This window comes from Symphalangus syndactylus, chromosome 4 (assembly GCF_028878055.3).
Source record: "Symphalangus syndactylus isolate Jambi chromosome 4, NHGRI_mSymSyn1-v2.1_pri, whole genome shotgun sequence".
NCBI lineage: Eukaryota > Metazoa > Chordata > Mammalia > Primates > Hylobatidae > Symphalangus > Symphalangus syndactylus.
The window spans coordinates 132,343,156-132,357,866 of NC_072426.2; the positions used below are offsets into that span (position 1 = coordinate 132,343,156).

The window sequence follows — 14,711 nt, forward strand, 5'->3', positions numbered from 1 at the left end:
TAATTTTCCTCCTGAGGGCTTTAGAGTTGTCTTTTCATTCTGATATTATGAAGTTTCACAATGACATGCCTGTATGTGGTTTTGTTTTTTTTTCAATTCACATTTGATGAGACTTTTTTTTTTTTTTTTTTAAGACAGAGTCTTGCTCTGTCACCCAGGCTGGAGGGCAGTGGGATGTTTGACTCATGGCAGCTTCAATCTCCCAAATTCAAGTGATCCTCCCACCTGAGCCTCTCAAGTAGCTGGGACTACAGTTATGCGCCACCATGCCCAGCTAATTTTTGTATTTTTTGTAGAAATGGATCTCACCATGTTTCCCAGGCTGGTGTTGAACTCCTGGGCTCAAGTAATTCAACTGCCATGGCTTCCCAAAATTCTAGAATTACAGGCAAGAGCCATTTCCCACCATTAATGCAAACTTTCATTCTGGAAATTTATTATTCTCTTCTGATAAATTTTCTTGTCTTATTTCCTTCTGTTTTCTCTGACCTTTTTCTCAATCCTTGATTAGATATTATACATTTTAACTGAACTCTTATTTTTCCTCTTCTTTTCCATCTCAGACTTTTTGTTCTACTTTTGAAAGATTTTTTTTTTGAAGGATTAACTCGCCTATATAGTATACAATTTCTAGACCATACTGAATGTTTATCCTGATCATTTTTAGCTAATATGAATTTTAATATATGTTTCATTATTTCAGTGTACTGTATTTGTTTAATACATAGTATTTATAGACTGGCCTGCTTTGTTCAGGATAGTTTCAGTTTATCCTGTTGTCCTGGTGACTCATTGATTAGCTTCCTCTTTCATTTTCAAAAGTGTCCTGCCTTGGGTGATAAATTATGTGGTCACACTATTTATTAAGCCCTTTGTATGTACCAAATGCTGTTCTAAGTCTGTATATTTAACAATACTATCTATACAACAATCCAGTGGAGTAGATTCTGTTATTCTACAGATTAGAAAACTGAGGCATAGTTTAAATAACTTGCCCAAGGTGTCATAGCTAAGAGGTGGTGAAGCTGGGACTTGAATTCAGGAAGTCTGTCTTCAAAGCCATTGTACTTAATTAGCATATAGATACTGCTTCATGACTGATTAGAATTCCCTATTTGCGGCTTATTAAGTGATTTCTGACTTTTTATTCCTGCTCACATATTGTTAGGCTTCCTTCCAGCAAAACTTTGTACATCTCCTTTATTACTTACTTGGGAAGGATAAATTCCTAGTGAACCCAATTTTCTTGATTCTCAATTCAGTGCTCTTTCAACTCAGCCATGCTGCATGCCTGTTGAATGTGGCTAACTAATGAAGTCTAAGATTATGAGCAGACAGACCACAAGAAAGTGGATCAGTTATATATGATCTTGCTTCTATTACAAAGCAAAAAAAAAAGCAGACTAGGAGAGGCAATATTGAAAAGAGCTGTGTTTCTGTGACTTTCAAGCAAATGAAAAACTGGGGAAGGTTGTAGTTAATTCTGGTCCTTTAAAACCCATGTTTCTCTGGTCATGGCTGACAACCACTTTGGCTGTCCTTACCTTGGGATTTGCAGCCTCTTGACCCCCAACCCCATCTACCAACAATGACAGTCCACAGGAACTTGCAGTGTTCCGTAAGTGTTCCTTAAGACAAATCCATAAATCAACAAGTAAGTGGCAAATTTATCAGGCACCCCCAGTTGGTGAAGATGCATCTTTATTGTGACATTAGATCACAGGCATGTCATCATTTCTTTCTAGAATGGTGTTTGAGTGTAATTCCATTGATTAATAATCTCAAGTCTTTCATTTGCACATATTGAAAAATTCACCCATGGAGACAGCTAGAAGTTTCCCTAAAATGTTCCTTCTATGCCTGGCTTAAATTTCCTCTAAGGAAGTCCTCAGCACATGAACGCAGTCAGCTTCTCAAGCCTAAACTACAGTCATTTGAGCTGTTAGGCATACAATATAGACCAGGACTTATCTTTTATACACAATTCAGCAAATTGTATCAAGTGCCCATTTATGCCAAGCACCGTGTTCAATGCAAGGGAAAGGGAAAGCAAAAGCAAAAGCAAAACACTGCCTGCTGCACAATCTTGGGGGGAAGACCAATCGGCAATGGAGTTGAGTCGGTCTTCAAAATGGAGACTGAGGCTGGGAGTGGTAGCTCACACCTGTAATCCCAGCACTTTGGGAGACCGAGGCAGGTGGATCACCTGAGGTCAGGAGTTCAAGACCAGCCTGGCCAACATGGTGAAATTCCATCTCTACTAAAAACACAAAAATTAGCCGGGCGTGGTGGCAGGTGCCTGTAATCCCAGCTACTCAGGAGGCTGAGGCAGGAGAATTGCTTGAAACTGGGAGGTGGAGGTTTCAGTGAGCCGAGATTGCACCATTTCACTCCAGCCTGGTGACAGAGTGAGACTCCGTCTCAAAAACAAGCAGGCAAAATGGAGACTGAAGGGAGGGTCTGTGGGAATGTTAAACAGTTCACAAAGGAGAAAACATATTCAAGCTTATGTTTTGGGGGCTTCCAGCAAGCTAGAGATGTTTCCTACTGTGAGCGCCACAGCACACGGCTTCCCATTCTACCATATCCTGTCAGGTTAAACTGCCAGTTTTATATCTTATTTTTATTTTCCCTGTTATAAGCTTCTTGATGGTAGGTGCCAGACTTTGATTTATCTTTGTTTCCTAAATGCTTTGCCGTGGTGCCTACCACCTAGTACGTGAGTACTAAATGCAGTCACACATCACTTAACGGGACATGTCCTGAGAAACGTGCCAGTAGGCAGTTTCATCACTGTGTGCACATCATAGAGTGTACTTACACAAACCTGGACGGCATAGCCCACAACACACCTAGGCTATTTGGTATAACCTATTGCTTCTAAGCTACACACCTGTACAGCATGTTACTGTACTGAATATTGTAGACAATTATAACACAATGGTAAGTATTTGTGTACTAGACATATCCAAACATAGAAAAGGTAAACAATATAGTATTATAACCTTATGGGACCACCTTTCTATATGCAGCTCCTCATTAAGCAGTACACAGATTGATGGAATGAAGAATGAATGTTAAATTCCCCCATTTTATGACTAAGTCAAAGAAATAGATGCGGGAGAGTGCTTTGTGAGAAAATTTAAAAGTTATTCCAAGTAGAACAAAGAGGACACGCACACACACACAAAAATGCATACAGAAAAGAATAGGAAAGTTTTGAGGAGCTAAACCTGCAGAGAATGTCAGATTAGTGGGAAATGGTGTCTGAGGAGCCAAGTTCCCATGTGTGAGTTCCTATTGCAGTGAAATGCTTTCCCTAACTAGGTGACTAGCTGAAATATGTCAGGGATGGATGAAAGTTCAGATTGCTCAGTGATTTCAGAACCTTGAGTAGTTTTCCATACATTCTCACTACAGATGGGGGGTGAAGAAAAAGGGGAAAAGGCTTAGGCTAGACTTTCCAAAATCACTTCGTCTAAATTCCTTTCTGGCCTGTAAAATGACAGGGAAATCCAGAATCTATTTACTTTGTACAGCAGACAAACACATTATTTGTATTTTTTGGGTAATTTGGGATTTCTGGTTGGTATTTTAAGGATTTGTATTTAGGTATTTCATGTTTGCTGATCCACTGTCTCTGAGGTAAGGAAAATTAACACATTGTGAAAGGAAGTAAAATTTCCCAATGAATCAGTACTCCTTGCTTTTTATTTGAAAAGAACATGACTTGAAAAAAATTCTATGAAATCATGAGTAGAAAGATGATATGGTTTTGCCATGTCCCCACCCAAATCTCATTTTGAATTGTACTCCCATAATTCCCACATGTTGTGGGAGGGACCAGTGGGAGATTATTTGAATCATGGGGGTGTTTTCCCCCATACTGTCCTGGTGGTAGTCAAGTCTCACAAGATATGGTTTTATCGGGGGTTTCCACTTCTGCATCTTCCTCATTTTCTCTTGCCACCACCATGTAAGGAGACTTCACCAGCCATGTGGAACTGTAAGTCCAATTAAGCCTCTTTTTCTTCCCAGTCTCAAGTATGTCTTTATCAGCAGCATGAAAAAGTCAACTAATACAGTCAACTGGACCAGGAGTGGGGTGTTACTGAAAAGATACCCAAAAATGTGGAAGCAACTTTGAAACTGGGTAACAGGCAGAGGTTGGAACAGTTTGGAGGCCTCAGAAGAAGACAGGAAAATGTGAGAAAGTTTGGAACTTCCTAGAGACTTGTTGAATGGCTTTGACCAGAAATCTGATAGCAACATGGACAATAAAGTCCAGGCTGAGGTGGTCTCAGATGGATATGAGGAACTTGTTGGGAACTTGAGCAAAGATGACTCTTGTTAGGTTTTAGCAAAGAGACTGGTGGCATTTTGCCCCTGCTCTAGAGATCTGTGGATCTTTGAACTTGAGAGAGATGATTTAGGGTATCTGGTGGAAGAAATTTCTAAGCAGCAAAGCATTCAAGATATGACTTGGTTGCTGCTAAAGATATTCAGTTTTATAAGGGAAACTGAACATAAAAGTTCAGAAAATTTGCAGCCTGACAATGTGATAGAAAAGAAAAACCCGTTTTCTGACAAGAAATTCAAGCTGGCAGTAGAAATTTGCTTAAGTAATGAGGAACAGAATGTTAATCCCCAAAACAGGGAAAATGTCTCCAGGGCATATCAGAGGTCTTTGTGACAGCCCCTCCCATCACAGGCCCAGAGACTTAGGAGAAAATGGTTTAATGGGCTGGGCCCAGGGTCCCCGTGCTGTGTTCAGCCTAGGGACTTGATGATCTGTGTCCCAGCTGCTCCAGCCATAGCTGAAAGGGGCCAACATAGAGCTTGGGCCATGGCTTCAGAAGGTGCAAGCCCCAAGCCTTGGCGGCTTCCACATGGTGTTGAGCCTGCGAGTACACATAAGTCAAGAATTAGGGTTTGAGAACCTCCGCCTAGGTTTCAGAAGATGCATGGAAACTCCCAGGCAGAAGTTTTCTGCAGGGGTGGGGTGCTTATGGAGAAACTCTATTAGGGCAGTGTGAAAGGGAAATGTAGGGCTGGAGCCCCCACAGAGTCCCTACTGGGGCACTGCCTAGTGGAGCTGTGAGGAGACGGCAGCTGTCCTCCAGACCCCAGAATGGTAAATTCACTGACAGCTTGCACCATTTGCCTGGAAAAGCCACAGACACTCAATGCTAGCCTGGAAAGCAGCTGGGAGGGAGACTGTACCCTGCAAAGCCACAGGGGTGGAGCTACCCAAGACCATGGGATCCCACCTCTTACATCAGCGTGACCTGGATGTAAGACCTGGAGTCAAAGGAGATCATTTTGGAGCTTTATAATTTGACTGCTCCGCTGGATTTTGGACTTGCATGGGCCCTGTATAACCTCTCTGTTTTGGCCAATTTCTCCCATTTGAACAGCTGTATTTACCCATTACCTGTACTCACATTGTATTGAGGAAGTAACTAGCTTGCTTTTGATTTCACAGGCTCATAGGCAGAAGGGACTTGCCTTGTCTCAGAGGAAACTTTGGACTATGGACTTTTGGGTTAATAATGAAATGAGTTAAGACTTTGGGGGACTATTAGGAAGGCATGATTGGATTTGAAATGTGAAGACATGAGATTTGGAGGGGCCAGGGGCAGAATGATATTGTTTGGCTCGTGTCCCCACCCAAATCTCATCTTGAATTGTACTCCCATAATTCCCATGTGTTGTGGGTGGGGCCTGGTGGGAGATCATTTGAATCACAGGGGCAGTTTCCCCTATACTATTCTCGTGGTAGTGAATAAGTCTCACAAGATCTGATGGTTTTATAGGGGTTTCCACTTTTTCATCTTCCTCATTTTCTCTTGCTGGTACCATGTAAGAAGTGCCTTCTCCTCCCACCATGATTCGGAGGCCTCCCCAGCCATGTGAAACTGTAAGTCCAATTAAACCTCTTTTTCTTCCCAGTCTCAAGTATGTCTTTATCAGCAGTGTGAAAACGGACTAATACAAAGGAACTACAAGAACACTGTCCCTTTCCAAACTTGTTTGCCTTTAAATCAATGTAGCTTTAGAGAAACCCACTGACTTTGAGATCAATCTCATGCCTAGCTGTTTAATAACACAATAATTACAACTACCAAGATAAGAAGTTGTATTCCAAAGAGGTAAAGAAGTCCTATCCCTGGAAATACTTTTTCTAGAGTTCAATGACTCAGAAACATCCAGAACAAAAGATTATCACACAGGAAAGTTTGCTCTCATTAGAAGAGAAAAACAAAGGTATTTCTGAAGATAGCCTTCGTATTATTTATTAAAGGCCTAGAAAGTAGGGTGGGCTCTTCAGTAATGGTGAGTATCTCCTGCAGAATCCACTCACCTCTTAGAGAAAAAACAAAAGTGCTGCCAATTCGTTGTTTGCCAATACACTCTCTTATGACCTCTCTTAATTGGACTGTAAACCATTCCTCTATTTCCTATCTATGCTTTTTATTCTGCTTGTTGAAATTAGAAATACTGTACGTATATATAGGGAAACACCCAATTGCAAACAGAAGAGATTATATGAAAACAAATAAATCATTGGATCACATATCTAGAGAAACCCAGGATATTTAAAACAACAGTACATTTCCTTTAATTTATAAATTTTTAAAAAATCAAAATAGATTAAATATTTAACACACACACACACAACAAACAAAAACGGGTTAACCTACACCCAATAACTGCACTGTCTCTCCATCAGTGAACCTTGTGCTGAAATTGTCTGTTACATGTATCTGCCTTGAAAATTCTGTGAGCAACCTAAGAGTAAGGACCCTGCATACAAATTTTTAAATTCTGAGCACTTAGCACATAGCAAATCATCAGTTTGCTAACCTACATCTTTATTAGTCTTTAAGATACAATTAAATTGTATAACACACCATTAATTTTTTTTTTTTTTTTTTTTTGAGACAGTCTCACTCTGTCACCCAGGCTGGAGTGTAGTTCCATGATCTCAGCTCACCGCAACCTCCACCTCCTGGGTTCAAGTGATTCTTCTGCCTCAGCCTCCTGAGTACCTGGGATCGCAGGCATGTACAAACACGCCTGGCTAATTTTTGTGTTTTTAGTAGAGATGGGATTTCACTACTTTGGCCAGGCTAGTCTCAAACTCCTGACCTCAGGTGATCTGCGTGCCTTGGCCTCCCAAAATGCTGGGATTAAAGGTGTGAGTCACTATGTCCTGCCTGAGCCACTGCGTGTGGCCATCAACTTAATACAGTTTTACACTGGAGGCCAAAAAAAAGCACTACATTTGAACATTGCATTTATAAACAACTATTATAAAATGCATCCTGATTTCAAGAATATTAAAATGTAAAAAATATGTCTTCGAATGGAGGAAGTCCTGTAATTGTGCTCTAACTGAATTTCTCATGTCATAAACAGAGTGGACTCTTGCCTGCATTATGTCAGTAGATGAACATTCCTCAGCGCTAGTGACACTGACTCAAAGCATCCTACTTTTCCTGTACTGCTTTTTCTGAGGCCACTGATCACCTCTAAACATTTGTCTGCTGTGTTTTCCTTGATTTCTTTGTTTCCTTGCATTAAACTCTTCCTCTCAAAATTCTTCACCGGCTGCTATAGCCTTCTATAGGAACTGACCTCTAAGGCTCCCTTTCTTCTTCAGTGGCTCCCATTTATCTTGCCCTCAATGTGGGCATCCCACAAGCCTCAGTCCCTTTCATTTCTCAGTTGTCACTAGTGGTTCTCAGCCCTGGCGATACATCACAGTCATTTGTAGAGCTCTTTTAAAATGTCCAAGCCCTAACTGGGTGTGGTGGCTCATGCCTGTAATCCCAGCACTTTTGGAGGCTGAGTGGGTGATCACCTGAGGTCAGGAGTTTGAGACCAGCCTGGCCAATATGGCGAAACCCTGTCTCTACTGAAAATACAAAAATTAGCTGAGCATGATGGTGCATGCCTGTAGTCCCAGCTTCTTGGGAGGTTGAGGCAGGAGAATGGCTTGAACCTGGGAGGCAGAGGCTGCAGTGAGCGGAGATTGCGCCATTGCACTCCAGCCTGGGCAACAGAGCAAAACTCTGTCTCAAAAAAGATAAATAAATAAAATGTCCAAGTCCAGATCCCAACCCAGATCAATAGGATATGAGCTCTGTGAACCTGGTCATGTGACAATCTCTGACATTCAATTTCTTCACCTGTAAAATTAAGATAATGTTAAACCTGCTTCATCAGATTGCTGTATACACATGCTTTACTTCCCCATCGTTATAATGAATATGGTCTCCTCTTTTCTCCATTTACTTAAAGCCCACCTTTCTTTAAAAGCTCAACTGAACCTTTCCCCTGGCCCCAGCTCTCCATAATCACATTGTTTTGGCTTGTTTGCAAAGCCCACTGAAAACTCAAGATGGGCCTGTAAAAATGAAATCGTCTCCTGGCTGATGTTTCTTTTTTATTTATTTATTTTTTTCTTGAGATGGAGTCTCGCTTTATTGCCCAGGCTGGAGTACAGTGGTGTGATCTCGGCTCACTACAACCTCCGCCTCGCGGGTTCAAGTGATTCTCCTGCCTCAGCCTCACCAGTAGCTAGGATTACAGGTGTGAGCCACCAAGCCTGGCCCTGGCTGATCTTTCTATAGCTGTTCTTGTCACCTTCCAATCCATTCTCCATATAACATTCCAACATTCCAGAATGATCTTAACAAAACAATTAGGATCAAGTTGCTTTCTATTTTAAATCTTCTAATGATTTTTCTTTGTTCTTATATTTATTAAAATCCAAATTCTCTAACCCAGGTCACAAGGTTCTACAAAATCTGATCCTGATCTCATTACTCTCCCCATTGCTTTCTATACAGTCTGGCAGCACAGGTTGTAATTTGATGTACTCTTTCCCACCTCAGGGCCTGGCTCATGCTGTTCTCTCTGCCAGGAATGATCTTGTACTCACCTACCTTTTTTCTTTTTTTTTGAGACACAGTTTCTCTGTCGCCCAGGTTGGAGTACAGTGACACCATCTCAGCTCACTGCAACCTCCACCTCCTGGGTTCAAGTGATTCTCTTGCCTCAGCCTCCCAAGTAGCTGGGATTACAGGCGTCCACTACTACACCTGGCTAGTTTTTGTATTATTAGTACAGACAGGGTTTCACCATGTTGCCAGGCTGGTCTTGAACTCTTGACCTCAAGTGATCACCCACCTTGGCCTCCCAAAATTCTGGGATTACAGGCGTGAGCCACCGTGCCCGGCCTCACCTATCTTTTCGACATCAGCTTAATAATCACTTCCCTCAGTATACACTTATCTGACCCTCAGTCCAAGTGGGTGCCCTGGGAAAACCTTCTCTTTACATCCTATAAATATTCTTTTATAATGAACTATTTTATCAGAAACCGGATGGATTCAGGTCAGATATTAACTTTTTCTCAGTATACCTCTATATTGTTTGATTTGTTGCCATAAGCATGAATTATATTTGTAATTTAAAACATTTGCTTTTAAGTTTGAGAAACAGTATGGTTTGTTGTTATTTATTTTTTATTTTTGGAGAAGGGGCTCTGTTGCCGAGGCTGGAGTGTACTGGCATGATCAAGGCTCACTGCAGCCTCGATCTCCCGGGATCAAGTGTTCCTCCCACCTCACCTCAGCCCCCTCAGTAGCTGGGACCACAAGTGTGCGCCACCACTCCTGGCTAATTTTTTAAATTTTTCTTGTAGAGATGGTGATTCTATGTTGCCCAGGCTGGTCTTGAATTCCTGGGCTTAAGCCATCCTCCCACCTCAGGCTCCTGAATAGCGGAGACAGGCACAGCCACCATGTCCAGTTAGTTTTGTATTATTTGTAGAGATGGGGTTTTGTCATGTTGCAAAGGCTAGACTCAAACTCCTGGCCTCAATTGATCCTCCCGCCTTGCTGGGCCTCCCAAAGTGCTGGGATTACAGGCATGAGCCACTGTGTCCAGCCACTACATTATTTTTTAAAAGCCATGTTGTTGCTTCAATGTCTGCCTCCTCCCCTAGAATACAAGTTCCAAGAAGGGTATATACTGAGGCTGGCTGGTTCACCATGATGGCCACAGAATCTAACAGTGCTTTGAAGCCAGGAGATGCTGAACATATTGAGTGAATGCTATTGACTGAAAAGAACAGAACATGAAAACTGGTTGGGAGACTCAGCACTAACCTTTGCCCAGGAAAAAGATGGCTCTCAGGCCACCTTAGAGAATGCAAAGGGGTGGGGCACACCTGAACCTGAGTCAGGGCCCTATTCGAAAGTATCCTGCCAACAAGGGCTTTGAAACAGGGTAGGTGCTTATAGTCTCACAAAGGAAGCAGTATTCAGGTTGTTGGTGTCTGACTAGTTAAATAGGACCCAAGCCAGGAGTTATAGATGAGTCCAGGAGGTTGTCAGTACATTTAATTAAAAAAAATTCTAGCTATAATTTTCTAAATATTATCCTCATTATTAATTTGGCTCTCAGTATTTGCAAAGTAATTTTGTTATTTTTCTTCACATATACGCCCAATTTCCTAGTTGAATCTGCAATCTCCTAAATACGAGGTCTCTTTCATAACTATTCTACATCCTCATGACTCAGTTCAACCCACAGCATATTCCCTAGAAATGAATATAGCCAACATTCTTTCATTCAAAGAACATGCCCAGGGATTCAGTGTTTCTCAGATACCCTCCAACAAGTTTTTAATGTTTAAATAAATGCAGCACATTTTCATGCTTTTATCACCAATGCTTGTTGAAGTTTCATTGATTTTCAGTGGTCTTTAATGTTTTTCTTTGCTTGGAAATATTTGATAAGGTAATTGCAGTAGATGCTTGCAGTGCTATCTAAACAAATGAAGTAGAATATTTTAATGAGAATATGTGTTATTCATGCTTTAAAGTATACCTGTTTCTTTGTGGCTTTAAATATGGTACGTGCTTAATAAGTTATAGGAATTGCCCACTAAGATATCTTTTTGTTCTGAAATAATAGGCTTTTGACATGGGGTTTGAAGTCTTTTCTCTATTTGATGCAGTTTATGTTGGTATAGTGTAGCCATCTCAGGGCTAATAAAATCCAGTGATTTTGCATATGCTAATAGCTAGATCTTTCAACAATTAAAAGTGAAGTAAAAAAAGCCCCAGAATCCTCAGCTTCAAAAACCTATGATAACAAAGACAGTATTCAATCTGCAGTCTTGTAAGAGCAATGCTGATTATCTTTTCCCTCTTTGGAATCTGAATCATATGTTATACCTAGATGACAAGTCAGCTTTTGCTTGTTTCCTGTAATTTAACATGCCGTGAGCTACCCATGTTTCATTTGGGTCAGAAGCTGCCGTAAGATAATGTGAATTGAAGCCATTATGTGACTTTAGTAAGATTATGTTTATTAACCAAGATTACCCATTATGATGGTTTCCAGGCCAACAGCATGAAATGAGTTTAATCTGAAAAAAATTGTTTCTTCCACAGAGATAATTATTTGTAAAGTTAAAGCTAATCTACTAATCCAGTTGCCATTCTTAATAGCTTCAGGCTTGCTTCTCCTTTTCTTTACTACAGTCTAAGTTTCTCATTCTAACTATGCTTGCGTTATTCCTTTTCTCCCCTTAATTAAAATTTAGCAGATAGTGAAGATTTACTGTGTTTATTAGAAATAAAAATTTGTAAATTTATCAAAAACCTACATGAAATAAAAAAAGTGGTAATATACTTAAAAGTTTACAAAAATGAATCCTGTTACCAATTTAGGAAAGAAACACAGTAATTAATAAAAATATATTCATATTTGCTTACCATGGGTTTTGATATCTGTGGGTTATTGAATCAAGAGAAGCTTGACTTAGTTCTTCATACTGTAAAAGGAAGAAATTTAATGTACCATAATTCCTAAGTAAATAGGTAGCAGGCCTAAGTATCCATATTTCTAGTCAAAAAAGGAAGTCACGTTGGGAAATGAAATAGGAAATGCTAAATTCAGTTAAAAGAAGATCAGAGAGGAAAACAGTCTTTTGATTCCTGAACAGAGAGGAAAAAAGTACAAGAAGTAAAATAAGCAAGACCCTATGTGCTTTACTTTCCCTCTTTGAAAGGAGGGGTGTTGGGTAGCAAGAAAAGTGTGATGCGTAATCACTAAGTTGCTTTCCATCTTTATGATTCTATGTCTAAATAAACGAGCATTCTAAACTACTGTCATTAGACTCAAACAGGTTACCTCTTTTCACTTTACTTTCTCCTTACAGAATCAAAAAAATGTGGTCGCAATAATTTAGGAAAGAGCTGGATTATAGACAGACTGTGGTAAAGTGTAGATTTGAAAACTCGTTTCAGAAGGGATAATTCAGAGTATTGATAATGTATTTGGTGGCTTAGAGTTGTTCTTAGATTAAAAAATAATTCCCACCCACCCCCTCCCCCATGTGCATTGAAATGATCTGTTATTACTGAATGAATGACTGCTATATACTGACTCCTCTTCTCCAGGAACTGTCAGATGGATGGCACATCTTGTAAATAAGCATGGGGAATAAAAGTGTCAAATTTATATTGAAAAACATATTGGTCTATAACCATTTCTGAAATTTCTATACTAGGATTGAGAAGCCATGACATAAGTTATCAAAAAGTATTTCACTTCATATGTGGATGCATTTTTTACTTACATTAGTATGGGATGCGATATTCATAACATCTCAAAAAGTGGCAAAATCCTATTATAAAAATTTCAACGTTAAAGGAATGATGTTACTTAGCACTTTTTAAATTCTCTTCTCTCCTCTTCCTTTTCCCTTAAGCTTCAGTTTAGAATGACTTTCCTTATTGACTACCACAGTCTGTGCTTGAGAAGGCAAATTCATTTATTTGTGTCATCTTCTCTGGGATAAAGACCTGAAACCTTAATCTCTTCAATGTTCACACATAAATTGAATAAACAAAGGAAGGCACAAAATAAGCAAGGTCACTATTCCATAGAAACTTTGAAAATAATCTGCATATAATAGAAAGTTCATGGGACAGGTTTTTTTCTCTGTTGATTGCTGACATGATTCCCTGAAAATTGACCTTATCCATTGACTTATAAGTAATTTTATTATCAGCTTTTGGACAAATTTTGCAGGACTTGGATGATCTTTAGTTTTATGCTATTCCTATCTTTAATAACCCAAAACTGCATCTTCTTAACTGGGGAAGACCTTTCTCAGAAACAAAATAACACATCTTTTTTCCATTCCTCCTATAGATATCAGTCCCTATAAACAATTCGTTATCTAAAATAAGCTGGTCCTTCTCTATCTTAATTTATTAACGAAATGCATCACGATTTATTTGGACATCTATGTTTACTGTAGTGTTAAACCTAATAAAATTCAGACTAAGATAAATCTATTTTTTTTTTTACTGGCCAATCATTCCTAAGAGTAAAGATTGATTTCAAAACCAATTCAATATCTTCATACAAATGGGTAACAATTATTATATTTTCTATCTTAAATCAGTGAGAACTTTTTACACTTATTTTAAATGTTTTCCACAAAAATAATTACAACTCCAATTTGGAAATTTCCTACAGATCAATCTTCAAATAAGTCTATTTATTAACAAAAGGGAAATACTTGCTAACTACATTCACATATCATGAGTTACACAATTTCTAAAATGAGTAAAAACTGTTAAATTTGAGTTAAATTAATTGCAGACATTTGGGGCACATTCTGGTTAAAAATTAAAATCATTGCTTAAGACTTTCACTTTTAATCTCTAAACTCTAGTTTAGTCCTGACACATTTAGGAAGTCTTGGGGACTGTTCCTGAGGAATCCTTTTGCTTTGTTGCAATAATCCAAGATGGTTTTCTTACTATATCCAATTTTTACTTTCCTTACTTCTAGAAAGAACAATTTTCCATCTCTATAACTATGAGGTCTTTCTCACCCGTAGAACGAATACAATGGCAATGTAATTCAAGAATGCATAGACACTAAGGGTTTTCTTCTGTAGCCTCCTCCTTGGTAACATAGGGCTCTCAGTACCAAACATTTGAGTGGAAAATTCCCTACGGGCTATCTTTTCTTATGCTAATGTGTTTTTTCCTTCACTTGCCTCAATTTGCAAAATATTACTGTTAACCTCTTAGGTGTCTTTCTTCCCACAGCCTGTGAGAAGCATTTCCATTGCTGCGGCAGGGTCACCAAATTGCATAATGTTGCCTATTCTAGATTGGAACTATTACAGGGAGAAAGGGGACATAAAGGCTTTTGCATGAATGGAACATTTGAAGTATTCATTTTACATTCAGAACATGAGTAGAAACAAAACAATTCTTTCTGAAAAATGTCAGTGTTTAAGGCATGGATTCAGTGATGCATTTCTCTTGTTAAAGGAAAAAAAAAGTTCCATGCAGAGACCCATACGTACTTCATTTTATGCCACATTATAGATGGGCTTGAGTACCAACATTAATGATATCCTGGTCTCTTAACTATAGTTTTTAAATAATCTGAATTAATTCATCTACTTTCAGCAAATAGTCTAAACATTGGGTTCTGTGAGTTTGTTCACTGTGGCCCCAGTATCTCTGCTTTCTGGGGAGTATCCAAATAATGAGCAACATAGTCTCTCGTTTCTAGTGTGCTTACAATACTATAATTTAAAAATCCATGCAAGCAGGAAAATATAGTATAGAGAGACATTAATACTAGATCCCATTTGT

The 14,711-nt window shown here is 39.2% G+C and overlaps 1 protein-coding gene across 2 annotated transcripts in view; it reads right to left on the minus strand.

Annotated features, from left to right (window-relative positions):
* Positions 1 to 14,711, minus strand: part of SPMIP2 (sperm microtubule inner protein 2) — a 143,968-nt gene that overhangs the window by 56,233 nt on the left and 73,024 nt on the right. For both annotated transcript variants that reach the window (XM_055276288.2, XM_055276287.2), the window contains one exon: positions 11,799 to 11,857. In XM_055276288.2, coding sequence (XP_055132263.1) covers positions 11,799 to 11,857 — 59 coding nt within the window. The remainder of the gene's footprint in view (positions 1 to 11,798; positions 11,858 to 14,711) is intronic.